The sequence below is a fragment of the Nicotiana attenuata genome, unplaced genomic scaffold, assembly GCF_001879085.1.
Source record: "Nicotiana attenuata strain UT unplaced genomic scaffold, NIATTr2, whole genome shotgun sequence".
In the NCBI taxonomy this organism is placed as follows: Eukaryota; Viridiplantae; Streptophyta; class Magnoliopsida; order Solanales; family Solanaceae; genus Nicotiana; species Nicotiana attenuata.
This window is the reverse complement of record NW_017671422.1, coordinates 69,525-86,606: the sequence shown is the minus strand read 5'-3', so window position 1 is coordinate 86,606 and position 17,082 is coordinate 69,525. Positions and strand designations below refer to the sequence as shown.

The 17,082-nt window shown below is 37.4% G+C and overlaps 2 protein-coding genes across 2 annotated transcripts; both read right to left on the bottom strand.

The window, feature by feature from the left end:
- Positions 1-2,349: 2,349 nt before the first annotated feature.
- Positions 2,350-3,901, bottom strand: LOC109208178 (glutathione S-transferase U8-like; the record flags this gene model as incomplete). Its single annotated transcript, XM_019371232.1, has 2 exons — positions 2,350-2,843; positions 3,581-3,901. Coding segments are annotated over 2 exons (681 nt in total), but the record flags the coding sequence as incomplete, so codon positions are not given.
- A 6,905-nt stretch (positions 3,902-10,806) lies between these two features.
- On the bottom strand, positions 10,807-16,584 carry LOC109208175 (probable glutathione S-transferase). The gene is made up of 3 exons (XM_019371230.1): positions 16,389-16,584; positions 12,824-12,936; positions 10,807-11,160 (listed from the first exon to the last, which is right to left on the bottom strand). The coding sequence occupies exons 1-3, from the start codon at positions 16,582-16,584 to the stop codon at positions 10,807-10,809; spliced, it is 663 nt and encodes a 220-aa protein (XP_019226775.1).
- Between the last annotated feature and the right edge of the window lie 498 nt (positions 16,585-17,082).

Sequence of the window (17,082 nt, the reverse complement as noted above, 5' to 3'; positions counted from 1 at the left end):
AGACGAGGAAGGTCAGGGCCCTACTGGTTATATAAATATATAATAAGGTAAAACAGTATAGAACGTGACATTGTAATTAATATGCTAACAGTCAAATAAAGGGAAATCTCAGAAAGAAAATAACTCAGTAAGCATTGATAACAACAGGGGATCTCCCAGGATAACGTCCTGTAGTCCCAAACATATATGTGCTGAGGAGCTCCCGAGATACCGTCCCGTAGTCCAAAAGTAGATAGCCAGTACAGGGGGATCTCCAGGGATACCGTCCCGTTGTCCCAAATAATAAAGTGCAGGGGGATCTCCCGGAATACCGATTCATAGTCCCAAAGTAAACAAGCAAGTGGGGATCTCCCGGGATACCGTCCCGTAGTCCCAAAGTAAACACACAACAGTCTCAGAAAGGATCAACAGTTCTTATTCAAGAAAAAATAGGGGTTTCTACTCTAAACATGCTATACAGAAAACCAAGTAAGCAGTTAGTGCAGATAAGGCAGTTAAGTCACATAATCATGCTTTCCTAAGCTAAACAGGAACTTCAAGTACAAGTATTGCTCAATTAAGGAAGACACAGATATTTGCTTAACGAAAACAGAGTTTTTCAACAATTAGCACGTGTACGCACTCGTCACCTCACGTACATGACATTCATATAACAACAGTACCAAAATCCTCAGGGGAGTTCCCCTACACAAGGTTAGGCAAACCACTTACCTCTAACTAAGCTCAATCAATCCGAAATCACGCCCTTGCCACGAGTATCCAACTCCGAGTGGCCCAAATCTAATCAAATAAATTTCATAATGTAAATATAACTACAACCAACATGTTTAAATAAAGGAATCGAAGCTAAGGCAAGAAAATTGCAGAAACACCAAAAATCCTCTCCGGGCCCACGTCTCGGAATAGGGTAAAAATTACGGTTATGAACACCCATTCACTCACGAGTCTAACCAAACCAAAATCATGCAGATCCGATACCAAAACCTCGATAAAAATTCCAAAACTCGGCCTAAGAACTTTTCCTCAGTTCTCCCAATTTTTCACCCCAAATCCGAAATTTAACGATGAATTTAAGCTTAGATTAATAGGATACAATCAAAAAGGGGCTAGGAATCATTACTCACCGATCTTCTTTTCAAAATCCTTACAGAATCGCCTTCCCCCGAGCTCCAGATTTGATTTTTCAAGTTATGAACTCAAACCCTCGATTTTTCATATTTCTGCCCAGCGATTTCTGCTTCTGCGATCATGGGACCGCATCTGCGATCCCGCTTCTGCGGCTAGGGAACCGCACTTGCGAAATTTCATTAAACCCCCAGGCGCCGCACCTGCGCTCCACTCCTCGCAGATGCACTCCAGCTTCTGCAGTCCTTGAGCCGCATCTGCGACCAACAGCCTTCAAGCCTCCGACCGCATCTGCGGTTGCCTAACCGCTTCTGCGGCGCCGCACCTACGGTCAAAACTCCGCAGGTGCGAAACCAACAGGTTCATCAACTTCAGCAATTTCCTAAGTCCAAAACTACTTTCGTTAAGCATCCGAAACTCACCCGAGGCCCCCGGGACCTCAACCAAACATGCCAACCAATCCTAAAACATGGTACGAACTTATTCCAATCTTCAAATCACATCAAACAATGCTAAAACCACGATTCACCCTCCAATCCAAGCCTAATGAACTTGAAATCTCAAGAATTCTACAACCGATGACCAAACAAACCAAACCAAGTCCGATTGACCCCAAATTTTGTACACAAGTCACATTCAACACTACGGAACTTTCCAACTTTCGGAATCGAATTTCGACCCCGATATCAAAATTTCACTATCGATCCGGAAACTTCAAAAATTTAACTTTCGGCATTTCAAGCCTAAATAAGCTACGGACCTCCAAAACACAATCCGAACACGCCCCTAAGCCCGAAATCACCCAACGGAGCTAACGGAATCGTCGGAGTTCCATTCCGAGGCCGTCTTCACACCGTCCCGACTATGGTCCAAATTCTAAAGCTTAAGCTCTCATTCAGGGACTAAGTGTCCCAAAACACTCCGAAACTCAAAACGAATCTTCCGGAATCACAATAGCAGAAATAAACACGGGGAAAGCAGTTAATAGGGGATCGAGACGTTAATTCTCAAAACGACCTGCCGGGTCGTTACAGTTACTCATGATGTTTTTGCTCCTGTTCACGTTGGAGAAACAGAAAATATCGTGAGGCTGGAGGTGTGTTAAGAAATAATATTTTTACGGATACTCGCCATCTGTGACATATCCTCCAAGATCGAACAAACTCTTCTAATTGAAAATTGGAGCAGAAATAACATTAGTTTGGTAACATAAAACCCAACAGAGAAGCAGAAGGAAAAAGATTTATTCACCATTGCAAAGACACAATACAATTCTACGGGAAAAACCAACACATACATCATCTCGAGGATTTCATTACATAGTCATATTATCTCTATTTGTTTACAGAGAACATTCTTTAAACGGCAACATTTAGTGGTTTGACGTACATTTTGTAAAATGCAAGCAATTTTTCTCTAGGTGGCAGATTTTCCTTCATACAGTTACAGCTTATCACATTTTCAGCCCAGGCACATATATTTGGAAATTCCTCTTTCGTCAATATGTCCACTTTCAACGCTTCTTGAATAACTCCAAGCCAATAAGTTATCAGAATTGAAACAATCTCAATGTATCCAACTCTATTTACTCCAAAGAAGTTCTTATCTTTAATAATTTCATTCTCAAGAAGTTTAAGGAGTTCATGAAGTTCTCCCCTGGCTTTCTCCCTTACTTCATTGTTGCTCTCATAACAAAGTTTCTTCATCTCTGGCAAACACTGAGATTGGACAATAACAGTGTGTTATTACATGAAAATGATGATTTTGAAATAAAATATCTCAAGATTGGCTGTGTTTGTGCATGAATAAAAATATTATGTGGAAAATATTTTTCTGAAATAAGTCATTTGGTGTTTGTTAGCTAGAAAATATTTTCCAGAAAAACATCTTTCCCGGAAGAAAATGTCTTCCCTCACTTTTTGGGTAGTAGTGACTAGATTTCCTTGACAATTATCTCAACTCATTACTCCATTTCACCATTTTAAGAAATACTTAGTGGGCATCTGGACCTAAGAATTGTGAAATTACAAAAAAAGTAAAAAAGAAAAAATATTCAAATAAAAATGATATTTGAAAATTAAAATTGTGTTTGAATATGAATATAATTTGGAGTTGTTTTTAAATTTTTGTGAGTAATTTGAAGTGAAATTTTTGAAAAATAGCTTTTTGGAGTTTTTCAAATTTTTGAAATTTAACTTCAAGTGAAATTTGAAATTTTTATGACCAAACACTCTTGGAAAAAGTAAAAAATTTCTGAAAAAGGTGAAATATTTTTTATGGCCAAACGGCTCTTAGATATTATTTTCAATCTTTAATACTTAATAGTTAATACTATTTTTATTAGGAAAAATGTTCTACTCTCTAACCAAACATCTTTTCGGATAAATATATTCTACAAAATCAGTCATTTCCCGAAAAATGACTTTTATCGTACCAAAAACATTTGAAAACGTACCTTTTCATCCAAAAAATTAGCCCAGAAACGTGCCATGGCTCTTTGATTAAGATCTTTTGGTAGGAGAGGGGTATCATTTTTCCAAGTTTCATCAATATATTCAAGAATAATAAGAGACTCAGCAATTGGCTTTCCATTGTGTAAAAGTACAGGAATCTTTTTATATACATGATTGTACTTGAGAAGTGTAGCACTCTTGTTTGATAGATCTTCTTCAATATACTCATATTGAATACCCTTGAGTTTCAGAGAAATCTCAACTCTTACACTAAAAGGACTTGCCCAAAACCCAACAATTTCATTTCTTCCATTTTTCACTTCTTAATTGCTCAAAATTCTTGGCTTAGTTTGTGATACTGTCTTCTTTACTATTGCCTTCTTATTGTACAGGATTTTGAATTAGTCTTATTTTTATCAAATCCATATTTTACAGGTGTCTCGAAAGATGACTTGTGTGCTTATGTCACTCACTTCATCAACTTTGATGGCTTTCTTTTTTTCTTCTTTTTGTTGTTAAATAATTACAAAGTCAAGTTTGAATTTTTCTTTAGGGGTTATTGAGTAGGGTGTACAAGAATAACACTGAATATAATATATTAGTAATGGTAAGATTAATAATAGACAGATTAGTTATGATGAGATTATTTATTATCAATTGTTTGATTTAGTGCATTAAAGATTTTAAAAGGACAATTTTATCTTTACTTATCCATATAATAAAAATTATAATATTACTAATATCGTGGTTCACTATGTATAAGGATAGTATTGAATATGGTGTATAACTAATACAAGTATTCCTATTAGTTACACAAAAATTGAAATATACTCTTAAATAAGAAATTAATAATATCACAACTATTACATATATTATTTTTCCTAATACACCCTAGCAAATCACCTCTTAGAATTATAGAAATGTTGAAACACTATGACTCACAGTTTCTTAGAAACTAGTGGAGCATCTCGTCATGTGACATCTGTAGCTAGTCAAATTAAGGTGAAATGGTCAATAATAATATACTATACTGGATAAGAAGGAAGTTATCGAGATTTGGGTATATTGTCACTTTCCTCTGAGGCTATACTTCGAATAAAAAACTTTCAACATGTTTGACAAAATACTCGTCTTCGATTTGTTAATTTGATGAAAGTGGTTGATTGAAGATAGTATTAACAAGAACATTGTTAGATCTGAATCTCCATCTGGTGTTTATGATGGCATACAAATTACAATGTTTTATAAGATCTCTAACTAGTGTATCTGTAGTATAAACGTTTTAAGGTAAATGTTTAATGAATATTAGATCGGGCTAATGTCACGTGGCTAATGTCACGGATGGTATCTGAACTTTATCTGTTAAAAGTAAAGTCATATAACTAAAATGGGTATAAAATAGCTTAGTACATTTATTAGAGGGTTAAGCGACATATGATGTAACATGTCACATTAGTTTTTTGGTGCAAAGTATATAAAGTATGTTTTAAGTTTGAGTTAAGTGTTGAGAGTAGCAAGAATGAAGTAGGGTAGTATCGTGTAGTTAACTTAAAAGTGATGGGTGTATATGTAGTTTAGGTAGTTGACTATACTCTGTAATTCATTTTTCTCTTTTCAGTAAGAAGAAGAAGCTCTTAGCTCAATCCTCCATGATCGATCCCTTTTACTAAATTTGACATGGTATCAGAGCCATCGGCCATAAGTGTGGTCGTTTAGAGCAATTTTTCTGCTAGCTAACTCTTCATCGGAGAATTGTGTCGGAGCTCAGTCATGGCGGATGTTGACAATGAACTGCCAGAGAAATTGAGCCACAATCACCCACTTTTTCTTAATTCAATTGACAATTCGGGAGCTGTGTTGATCTCTCTTCAATTACAAGGACCGGAAAACTATTCCGTATGGAGTCGAGCAATGAGAATTGCAATCCTAGGTCGGAATAAGCTAGGGTTCATCGACGACACCTGTAAAAGGGAAAGTTTTGGTACAATGCAACGCAATCGTTTTGTCATGGATCATGAATTGTGTTTCACCGTAATTGGTCAGTCGCATCGTTTACTCTTCAAATGCCAATGAAGTTTGGAATGACTTAAAAGAGCGATTTGATAAGATAGATTGTTAGAGAATCTTCCAAATTCATAGAGAAATTGTAACAGTTAATCAAGGTACTAACTCGATCTCTTCATATTTCTCAAAGATGCGAGTACTCCGGGCAGAGTTTGATAGTTTAGCCCCAGCTCTGGGCTGTGATTGTGCAAAATCTGGTGAATCTGTTGCTTTTATGGAACGTTTGAAGTTGCTATAATTTCCGATGGGACTCAATGAGTCATATGAACAAGCTCGTAGCCAGATATTGATGATGATCCCAGTACCTACAGTGAATAAGGCATACTCAATGCTAATGGAACGTGAGAGTCAAAAAGCTATGCCTAATCCTCATGATTCAGCCGAAGGAAGTGAAGTTACTGCACTAATGTCTACTAGGACTGCTGGTGGTCAGTTTCGACCTAAGAAGAATCACAATCTCCAATGTGATTTTTGCAAAATGAAAGGGCACACTAGGGAGAATTGTTATAAGATAGTAGGATATCCAACTGATTTCAAATCTAAAAGGAGAGGAGGATATGGTTCAGCTAATTCTGCAGTGTTTGGAGAAACTAACTCACAGATGCAAGGGAACAGGAATGCACCAAACACAGCCAGCCATGCTGAGAAGGGCTGCTCCTCAGGATATGGAATGAGGCCTATGTTCACTGAGGAGCAATTCAATCAGATCCTGAAGCTGCTCAACAAAGAAGAGATGTAGGAGACTACAATCAATATGGCAGGTATATCTCATTCTACTGTCTGCTTAATAGACAAGGCAGGTTGCACTCATGAATGGATCATAGATACAGGTGCGACCAATCACATGACCTCAAACCTTAGTTCACTTTCTAAATTATACAATGTAGCATCTCAAGATGGAAAGACAGTGCAATTACCTAATGGAACTAAGGCAACAGTTTCACATAAATGTAAATGAAAGATAGGAGAAGGGCAAGAGATTAAGAATGTTCTGTACATTCTAGATTTCAAGTATATTTTATTGTCTGTGTCTACACTAACTAGAGAACTGAGATGTATGGCTGCATTCTTTCCTGGGTTTTGTGTACTACAGGACCTCTTCATTGGGAAGCTGAGGGGGATTGGTAGAGAAACTAATGGACTCTATCTACTGACCTCTGCAATTTCAACTAAAGGACAAGAAACTCCAATGTCCATGAATGTGCAGTTGGACCAAAATACCTTGCAGCTTTGGCACAGAAGAATGGGTCACCCACCATCAAAGGTCATGAAGCATATGTTGAATGTTAGTGAAGAACCATGTAGAAATGTAATAAGCAGTTGTGATGTTTGCCCCTTGGCTAAGCAGGCAAAACTGCCTTTCCCTACTAGTAGAGATAGAGTAAAGAATGTGTTTGAATTGTTACATATGGATGTATGGGGACCATTTCGAATTGCAACACATGATGGAAATAAATACTTCTTGACAATAGTGGATGATCATTCTAGAGTAACATGGATTATCTGTTAAAGCTGAAGTCTGATGCAATTATTGTCATTAGAAATTTTCTTTTGATGGATCAAACACAATTTAACACTCAGGTTAAAGTGATTAGAACAGGCAATGAAACAAAACTCATTAACTCTGAGTGTGCAAACATGCTCGATAACTTTGGCATAGTCCATCAGAGGTCTTGCCCCTACACACCCCAACAGAATGGGGTGGTAGAAAGAAAACACAGACACATACTGGAGGTAGCTATGGCAGTCAGATTTCAAGGGTACATCCCATTAAAGTTTTGGGATGAATGTGTATTGTTGGCAGTCTACTTGATAAACAGAATGCCTACACCAGTACTTGCAGGGAAGTCTCCTTATGAATTGATTCATAAGAAAAGCCCATCTATGAAACATATGAGAGTTCCAGGATGTCTTTACTATGCTACACCATCAGTCATTGGAGACAAATTCCAACCAAGAGCTGTAGGCAGTGTCTTGATGGGGTATTCAGTTGTGCAAAAGGGATATTTGTTATTTGATTTAACTCACAAAAAAAAATTTTGTTAGCAGGAATGTGACTTTCAGGGAGACAGTTTTTCCTTTCAAGGATTTGCAGACCAAAGGATCTGCAATGTTCCAACCTGATCCCTACTTGATCACTCACGCTGTGCCTACTGCAAACATCAGTGATCCTGCTTCTACAACTACAATTGATCCTCAGCTTGATGATCACAGTGAAGAACAAGGGGCTAGTATAGAAGATCTTCACTCAGGAGAAGCAGCTACAAGTGAACCTGAAGATATGGGTCCTCCAATAGCAAATGAAGATGCTGGCATACCTGAAGATGCAAGTGTGGACCAAGATATTGTAACCACTAAATACAATCATGAAGTAGTTCCTATGAGAAAGTCAACTAGAGATAAAGGGCCTCCATTATGGATGCAGGACTGTGTGACTACTCAAGCCAGTAGCTCTTGTGCTTAGTCCTTGAGCAACTACCTAGAATACAGCAGTCTGTCACATAGCTATCAGGCCCATCTAGCAGCATTTTCAACAACAGTGGAACCTACATCCTTTGATGAAGCATGTAAAGATCCCAAATGGGTAGATGCCATGAAGACTGAACTCACTGCTCTTGCAGACAATAAAACCTGGGAGATAGTGTCATTACCACCAAACAAGAGAGCCATTGGTTGCAAATGGGTATATAAGATCAAGTACAAGGCAAATGGTGAAGTTAAGAGGTACAAAGCAAGGCTAGTGGCAAAGGGGTACAACCAGAGGGAAGGTCTTGATTATCAAGACACTTTTTCACCAGTTGTAAAGATGGTGACAGTGAGGGTAGTGTTATCCATTACTACATCTCAAGACTAGCATATCCATCAAATGGATGTCTATAATGCCTTCTTACAAGGAGACCTCTATGATGAAGTCTACATGCAACTTCCTCAAGGATTTCACTGCAAGAGGGAGCCAGGCCTAGTATGTAAGCTTGTCAAGTTCTTATATGGTCTTAAGCAAGCATCTCGACAATGGAATGTGAAGGTGGTAGATGCATTGGTGAAGTTTGGTTTTCTGCAAAGCCAACTAGATCATTCCTTGTTAATCAAGACGGTAAGGTCCAAGATTGCAATTGTCTTAGTATGTGTTGATGATTTACTTATCATTGGGAATGATAATGAACTAGTATGTGGCACCACGAATACACTACAACAAGCCTTCAAAATAAATGATCTGGGGGGGGAGGGTTAAACTTTTTCCTGGGAATAGAATTTTCAAGGTCCAAACATGGCATACTTATGAACCAGAGGAAGTATGCTCTGCAGCTGATTTCAGATTCAGGCTTAGGGGGAGCAAAACCTGCCTGGACTCTTTTGGAAAGCAATCAGAAATTGATCGGTGCAAAATATGATGATCATGTTGGACACAAAGGTGATACACCACTGGATGATATAGGAGCAGGCAAGTTGTTGTATCTAAGAATGACTAGGCCAGATATAAGCTTTGCTGTTCAAACCTTGAGCCAATTTCTGCAGCATCCAAAGAGGTCTCATATGGAAGCAACCATGAGAATTGTTAGATACATCAAGAGAGAACCTGGATTGGGAGTGCTACTATCAAGAAAACCAGCAGAAGAAATCAAGGCATACTGTGATGAAGATTGGGATTCTTGTCCAAACACTAGGAGATCAGCGACAGGATACTTAGTGAAGTATGGGGAATCTTTAGTATCCTGGAAGTCCAAGTAGCAAACTACAGTGTCTAAGAGCTCAGCTGAAGCTGAGTACAGGAGCATAACTTCAGTTATGCAGAGATAATATGGCTAATCAGATTATATGAAGAACTGGGGATAAAGTTGAAGCTCCTAGTTGAGTTGTTATGTGATAACAAAGCAGCAATCCAAATTGCTGAGAATCCAGTTTATGAACGAACCAAACATATTGAGATAGACTGTCATTTCATAAGGGAGAAAGTGCATAAAGGAGATGTAATGCCACAATACATACAATCTGAAGAACAACAAGCAGACATTTCGATTAAAGGGCTTGGAAGGCAGCAACATGAATATCTAGTGTCCAAGCTAGGACTGCTGAATGTGTTCACACCCCCAGTTTGAGAGGGAGTGTTGAGAGTAACAAGAATGAAGTAGGGTAGTATTGTGTAGTTAACTTAAAAGTGATGGATGTATATGTAATATGTAGAAGTTAGTAATTAACTCAATAGTTAGTCGGTTGATTAGCTTTATAACAGTAGTTTAGGTAGTTGACTATACTTTGTAATTCATTTTTCTCTTTTCAGTAAGAAGAAAAAGCTCTTAGCTCAATCCTCCATGTTTGATCCCTTTCACTAAATTTGACTTTAAGAGAGATTTATCTATTGGTAAAATCTAGCCTTGATACACGAATAGTTTACATGGAGACACGACACTTGTTGGGACGAGTGTCATTCTTAGGGATGAATGAACATTGAGAGTTTGCCCTCACAAGAAATAATTTTGACCCAACAGATCCTTTCTGAAGAGATGGAAGCAGTGTCTCGGTGAAGCAGTCCAAAGACGACTCCGAGGATTCGTTGATAGAGCTATAATTTGGAGTCTTGCTTGGTCTTCAACCGCCTAGGAAGAATAAGGGATTCACCCGTTATGCCTGACGCTTATCCCACAACCGGTGTGTATCTAGGGATGTGAACGTTAGGCTTAGATTATAAATACCTTTGGTCCTCTCATTCGTATATTCACTTTGATTACACTCTACTTACTCATAATTATAAACTGCTTCATTTCACTTTTGTCAAGCTGGGCAGTTGATCCTTACTTTAGGACATTATGACTTATAAACAAGCTCAATAAGATTATTCTTTCCTTTACTTGCCTACTTTAATCGCATTATTATCTTTGTTTGTTGCTTATTTTGTCTAGTCACACGATTCAGTCAAAGAAGCTCTGATTTGAATCGATTATTAGTGACCTTATTAGATGCAAATTCAATTGTTTAATCCTAAAATTATTTTTGGGTTATTCAATTTAGATGGATAATTCTTAATTGATAAAAATTGAAGTAGTGACTTTTGTGCAATGAGTGTAATAAACCTTCAATTGAATGACCACTGATAAAATTGAAAGATAATTTTTTTAACGGTGGTTTTGTTGCCACATAAAATATTGAAATTTCGTGAGAGATGTGTTCATTTGGGAGCAGCTGCAGCTTGAAAGCGAGCTTGGAAATGGGAAAATAAAGCATCCTTTGAAGGTAGATTATCTTTTACTTGGCTGCAGTTAAGGTACTCTTCTCTCCAAACACAATAATTGGGAAACTTTTCACTTGTCACCAAAACTATACCAGAGGCTTCCTCGATAATTCCCATCCAAAATGCCATTAAATTAGCAGCAATATCAGCATATCCAATTTTGTTTCCAACAAAAAACTTCTTATCCTTGAGCTCATTATCAAGAATTTTCAGCAGCTCATTACATTCCTCCTTAGCTTTGACTAACTCCTCTTCTGTCCCAAAAAAAACTTTTTCCATTGCTGGCAAACACTGCAAAACAGTCCAGACTTGAAGTTTCAATAAAAAGTTTATTTAGTTCTGCATATAGGAATATATACCATGACAACAAATGAAGTTTAAGTTTTATCCACTGACGATATGAAAAATAAATACAGATCAATTCACTTATAAAACAATTAAAAGTAAATGTAAATTTATATTATATGAATAAGTTCAGCTTATATACACGAGAGTGTAAGGAAAACTTTTTTATATCATCAAATCATTCAAAAGATATCAATAGGTAAAACTAGATAAAAAATGCTACTTATAATTTTGAAAAGGCAGAATAGCCTAAATGATACCTATACTTGTGTCACTTTGTCATCCCGGTCCCTGTATTTAATGAAGTTTCATCCAAACACCTAACCTCAGTCAAAACATGGATTTCAAACCCTTCTGACCATTGACCGAGCTTATGTGTCATTCATTTTGCTGAGTCAGAAAAATGAGTGATAACACGCTCTAAAAAGGAGAGTGGATATATTTGTTTTGATTTACAAATATTAAAAATAATAAAGAATAACCATTAAAAAAAAGTAAATTAATTAATTTCCCAACCTAAGTACTGTTTCCCAACCCTTCTGTTCCCCCCGTTTCTCCCTGTTCTTTTTCTCTCCCCCCCCCTCTTTCCTATCGTAACCCCCCCCCCACCTCCCACCCCCGCCCCTTTGTGGATAGTTAGGAACAAAATTAATAGTACAAAAAGGAGAAGAATTTTCTTTGAGGGAAGCTAAATAAGCAGACCTGTTAATGGGATTAAAGTATTTAAAGATATCAAAAAGCTATGGCCAAGTAATTTTCATGTCCATTGTGGTCATGGGTTTTCCAAAGGAGTCTAGTGAGTGGAGAAATAGGTGGTGGAGTCCACTAGTGATTATTTTCCAACGAATTGATTTTGCTTTGTGGTGATCGGCAATGAAATACTTCCAACGATGTAGTTCTTTATTTTCTAGTGATGGCATGCTGCTCGTTGGTTGTTGCCCCTTTTGCGTCTCATTAAATTCTAAGATTACACTGGTTTTACCTAAAATAGTGAGAGTAAAGAGATGAAGCAGGATAATTTTTTTTTTATCAAGATTGAAGAGTTTTATGTATATGAATTGAGGTTTAAGATTGTGCTCAAAAAGGAGGAAAGAGAGCAAAATGGTGGAGGCGACTCCAATTTTCGGGTTGTTTTCCCGTGATAAGGGTCGCCGACAGCATAGGAAGATGGGGATGGATTTGAAATATTATTAAAAATTAATTTTTAAATAAATAAAGATGTGGCATTGATTTATCTGATGTGGACATGATATTTTCTCCACGTCAGGCGAGTGACCAATACGTAATGCCGAAGTGGTTTAAAATACATGTTTTGACTGAGTTTAGGTGTCTGGATGAAACTTCATTGAGTACAGGGACCGGGATGACAAAGTGGCATAAGTATAGGTGTCATTTAGGCTATTCTGCCTTTTGAAAATAAGGTAGTTACTTGCTATAAGTAAATGTGACTTAATAGTATAAAAATTCTTTACATCGTTGATGGATAATAGTTAGAGTTGACAACCTAATAAAAATAGTAAGGAAACCTACTAATAGATTAAATGTAATGATAATTGAAAAATATCTTTTTACACATCAATGTATATAACTCAAATCCAAATAAATTCACCTTCTCGTCAAGGAACTTAGCCCAGAAATGAGCTAAAGCTCGTTCATAAGGCTCTTTAGACAAGATAGAAGGGCCTTCGAATGTGTCGTCAATGTATTCAAGAATGATCATTGTTAGAGATAAAGTTCAATCGCTATAAGTTAGGATAACAATCTCTATTAGTTAGGATAGCTATATTTTGTTAGCTATATTTTAGGATATATGATTGTTCTATTAGTTACCTTATCTCCCTAGTCTTCTATAGTGTGTTGTTAACTGTTGTATATATATTCAACAATGTACTCAATTGAAAATCATCGAATTCTCTCAACATCGTATCTCATAACATGGTACCAGAGCCTACCATGGAATCAACTTCTCGACTTTCAGATTCCACCATCTCTACTGCAATAACCTTAACCACTCCAAGTCTTTTTGCTACTTGACCTCATGCTCAACTCTCTTTTTCAATTAAACTCTAACCAACAAACTATCTGACTTGGAAAACTTAGTTTGTTTCTATCATCAAATGCTATAGTCTTTTCAATCATATCAATGGTACACCAGCACCTCCCTCTACCATCATCAATGCTACAACAAATCAGTCAGAACCAAATTCTGATTATCTAAAGTGGTTACAAGAAGATCAACTCTTGCTGAGTTGGATCTTATCATCTTTAACCAAGGAAATTTTTTCTTATGTGACTGGTTTAGATACTGCCTTTGAAGCTTGGGAAGCTCTCTAAAATGCATTTGGTATAAGCAACAATGCTAGAAGAGTCCAATTGCATATCACCTTGTAAAACGTGATTTTGGGTGACAAACTAATGGCTCAATTTCTATGCAAAGCTAATGCTATCGTTGATGAGATTGCTGCTGTTGGAACACCAGTATCTCCTGATGAATTCAATGCCACCATCTTCCAATTACTTCCTTCTGATTATCATCCTTTCATTGCAACACTATCTGCAGAAAAATCACAGGTATCATTTTCTGATCTTTCTGGTAGACTTATAGCTCATGAAATTCTATTGCAGAACTCTCGCATACCGATCTCTGCTGTTGCAAATGTTTCTCGACAACACACTTCATCTGCTCGCCAATTCTACCAAAGCTCCCAAAAAAATAATGGTAACAGAAACAATGGTGCTTCCTCTAAAGGAAATAAGAAGTGGTTTCCTAATCCTTGTCAGATCTGTGGACTCAACAATCATCAAGCGAAATGGTGTCGCAAATGATATGATACTAATACTGAAAAAATCACTGCCAATGCCGCCAATGTTAATGCTTCTTCCAATGATTGGTTACTTGACACTGCGGCTTCCCATCATATGACACCTGATTTGTCTGCACTTGAAATCTCTGAGGAGTACAAAGGTCCTGACAAAGTTACTGCAGGTAATGGACATGGTTTTCACATTAAAAACATTGGTCACACTACACTATCTTCCGATAATAATCAATTACGTTTGAAAAATATTTTATATGTGCCTGCCATACAACAACAATTGTTGTCTATTAATAAATTTGCTAAAGACAATCAATGCTCCTTTAAATTTGACTCTGTTGGGTTTACTGTGAAGCATCAGACAAATAAGAAGGTGTTGTTGAAGGGGCCGGCTGATGACGGAGTTTACATGCTTCCTATTGTTGTAACAGATGACATTGCAAGAAATAGCAAGGCTTTCAAATCAGTTCGGACAGCTGCACCAGATTGGCATGCTCGGCTTGGTCATCCTCAACAATCAATAGTCTCTTTTATTGTTAATAAATTCAGTTTGCCTGGCCATTCAATAAAATTATTTGGTCTTTGTGAAGCTTGTTGTTTAGGAAAACATAGTCAGATTTCTTTACATGTTACTGGTTCTATTGCAAGTAAACCATTAGAATTGATGAATGGAGATGTCTTGGGACCAGCTCCCAACTTATCTTTTTATGGAGACAAATATTTTGTTCTATTTGTGGATGACTTCTCACGGTATTGTTGGTTATTTCCAATTAAACAGAAAAATAAGGTTCTCTCTACTTTTGTCGAATTCCACAGATTGGTTGAAAAATAGTTTCAAGCCAAACTTATCAATTTTCAATCAGATTGGGGTGGTGAATTTTGTACGCTCAATACTTATCTGAAGGAAAATGGTATTTAACATCGCATTACTTGTCCACATACACATCAGCAAAATGGTCAAGTTGAAAGGAAAATCCGACACCTAGTGGACACATGCCTTACCCTACATGCTCATTCTGCAGTTCTATCCAGACTTTGGAACTTCGCTATGCACAGTGCCGCATACTTAGTTAACAGGCTCCCTACTCAAGTGCTTCAACATATCTCATCATTTGAAAAACTTCATGGCACTTCACCAGATTATGGATTTCTTCGTGTCTTTGGTTGTACCTTCTATCCTTTGTTACGTCCCTACAATCAACACAAGTTCTCCTATAGAACTGCAGCTTGTGTTTTTCTCGGATAAGCCAAGGACCATCACGGGTATGTGTGCTTTAATCCTCAGGATAATAAAATTTATCTTAGTAGGCATGTTCGTAAGGAGAAAAAGTTATCTGATTCATCTATCCTAGGCACCCCTCCAGAGCAATTTAATTCTACTCCTTGGCTCATATTAATTGCGTCAATACCGCAACCTGATTCAAATGTACCACCCTCTTCAACACTTTATCATCTCCTAGTGCTTCTCAAGATCTATTAATTTTCCTTCGGAGCAGCAACTGATGTCTTTCCACCTACTGAGCCATCACAACCACCTGGACGCACTCATCCAATGGTTCTAGGACAAAATCCCAAGAAGAAGACACCATCTTTCATGCCTGTTTCGAGTGATAAAGTTCAATCTTCCTCTGTTACTCTTTCAGAACCAACATGCTACACAAAAGCACTCAAAGTTCCTGCATAGAGAGAGGCTATGAGCTCTAAAATCACTGCTTTAATACAACACCAAACATGGGAAGTTGTTCATAAACCATCACATTCCAATATTGTTGGTTGTAAATGGGTTTTTCAACTCAAACACCATCATGATGGAAGCATAGAGCGATGCAAGGCTCGCTTGGTAGCCAAAGGCTATAATCAAGTTGAGGGAATAGATTATGATGCCACTTTCAGTCCGGTTATCAAGCCTACAACAGTCCGAGTTGTTTTTTCCTTGGCAGTCTCCAATAAATGGACTCTTCAACAATTGGACATCTCTAACGCATTTCTCAATGGAAATTTAGAAGAGGATGTATATATGTCCCAACCTCCAGGCTTTATTGATCAACGATGTCCTGATTATGTGTGCAAATTGAGGAAATCAATATATGGCCTTAAGCAAACCCCACGGGCTAGGTATCACAGACTCAGTTCTTATCTTCTATCTATTGGTTTTGCAGGTTCTCATACCGACTCATTGCTCTTTATCAAACAACAAAGCAGTGATGTTCTTTATATCCTTGTCTATGTCGATGATATTATTATCACAGGGAGTAACAAATGCAGTTCGTACATGCATCACTCATTTTTCCAAAGAATTTAAGTTGCGAGATCTCGGAAGACTTCACTACTTCCTGGGAATCGAAGTTGGATGTATAGACTCTGAAATAGGCTTGCCATTGTGAATGAGCACTGGAATTTTCTTGTAAACAGGGTTTGATTGAAGAAGTAGATGGCTCTTGTTTTGTGGATCTTCTACTATAAGTTCATATTCAACTCCTTTAATCTTTAGAGCCCACTCAACTCTGTGAGTAAATGGGCTCAAGGAAACCCCAAGCAATATCATTTCTACCATCTCAAAACTTTGGTTATGGTGGTTTTCTGTCTTGATCAATTCAAGCCTTATATTTATAGAGCAAAAGATAATGAAGTGTCTTCGCAACCAAGCTAATGCAATGACTTCTCTGACAATTATGTTGCCTAATTTAATGCTTCGATATGGACCAACGACTTATCCTCAATTATAAGCCTAAAGAATATGAGAGGTACTTTTTAATTTTTGCAATTAGTATCTAGTATTCGAAATTTACTAATTCAATTTGTTCGGATCCGCATCGCGTATGGCGCATTAAAGGAAAATGCCCAATATTAGAACTTTCTCTATTTTTAGAGATTGAACGTGAAACCTCAAATTAAGGATAGATCACATCCCTCCCGCCGAACCCTTGATGGTAAGGGTTAGGTATTGCTTACAGGCTCTGTTATTAACGTTGGTGCTCCATTTTGAGGGTAACTCTACCTAATGTTTGGATCAATTTTGGGAATATAATTTTGATTTCGCCCGCCCACCCCC

Excerpts from the sequence above, each read along its gene's own strand:
- LOC109208175 (XM_019371230.1), bottom strand. The coding sequence starts at position 16,584 with ATGGTAGAAATGATATTGCTTGGGGTTTCCTTGAGCCCATTTACTCAC. Across the intron at positions 12,937-16,388 it reads TGGCAAGCCTATTTCAGAGT|CAATGATCATTCTTGAATAC; the intron begins CTATACATCCAA and ends CTTTATCTCTAA. Across the intron at positions 11,161-12,823 it reads CTAAGTTCCTTGACGAGAAG|TGTTTGCCAGCAATGGAAAA; the intron begins GTGAATTTATTT and ends ACTGTTTTGCAG.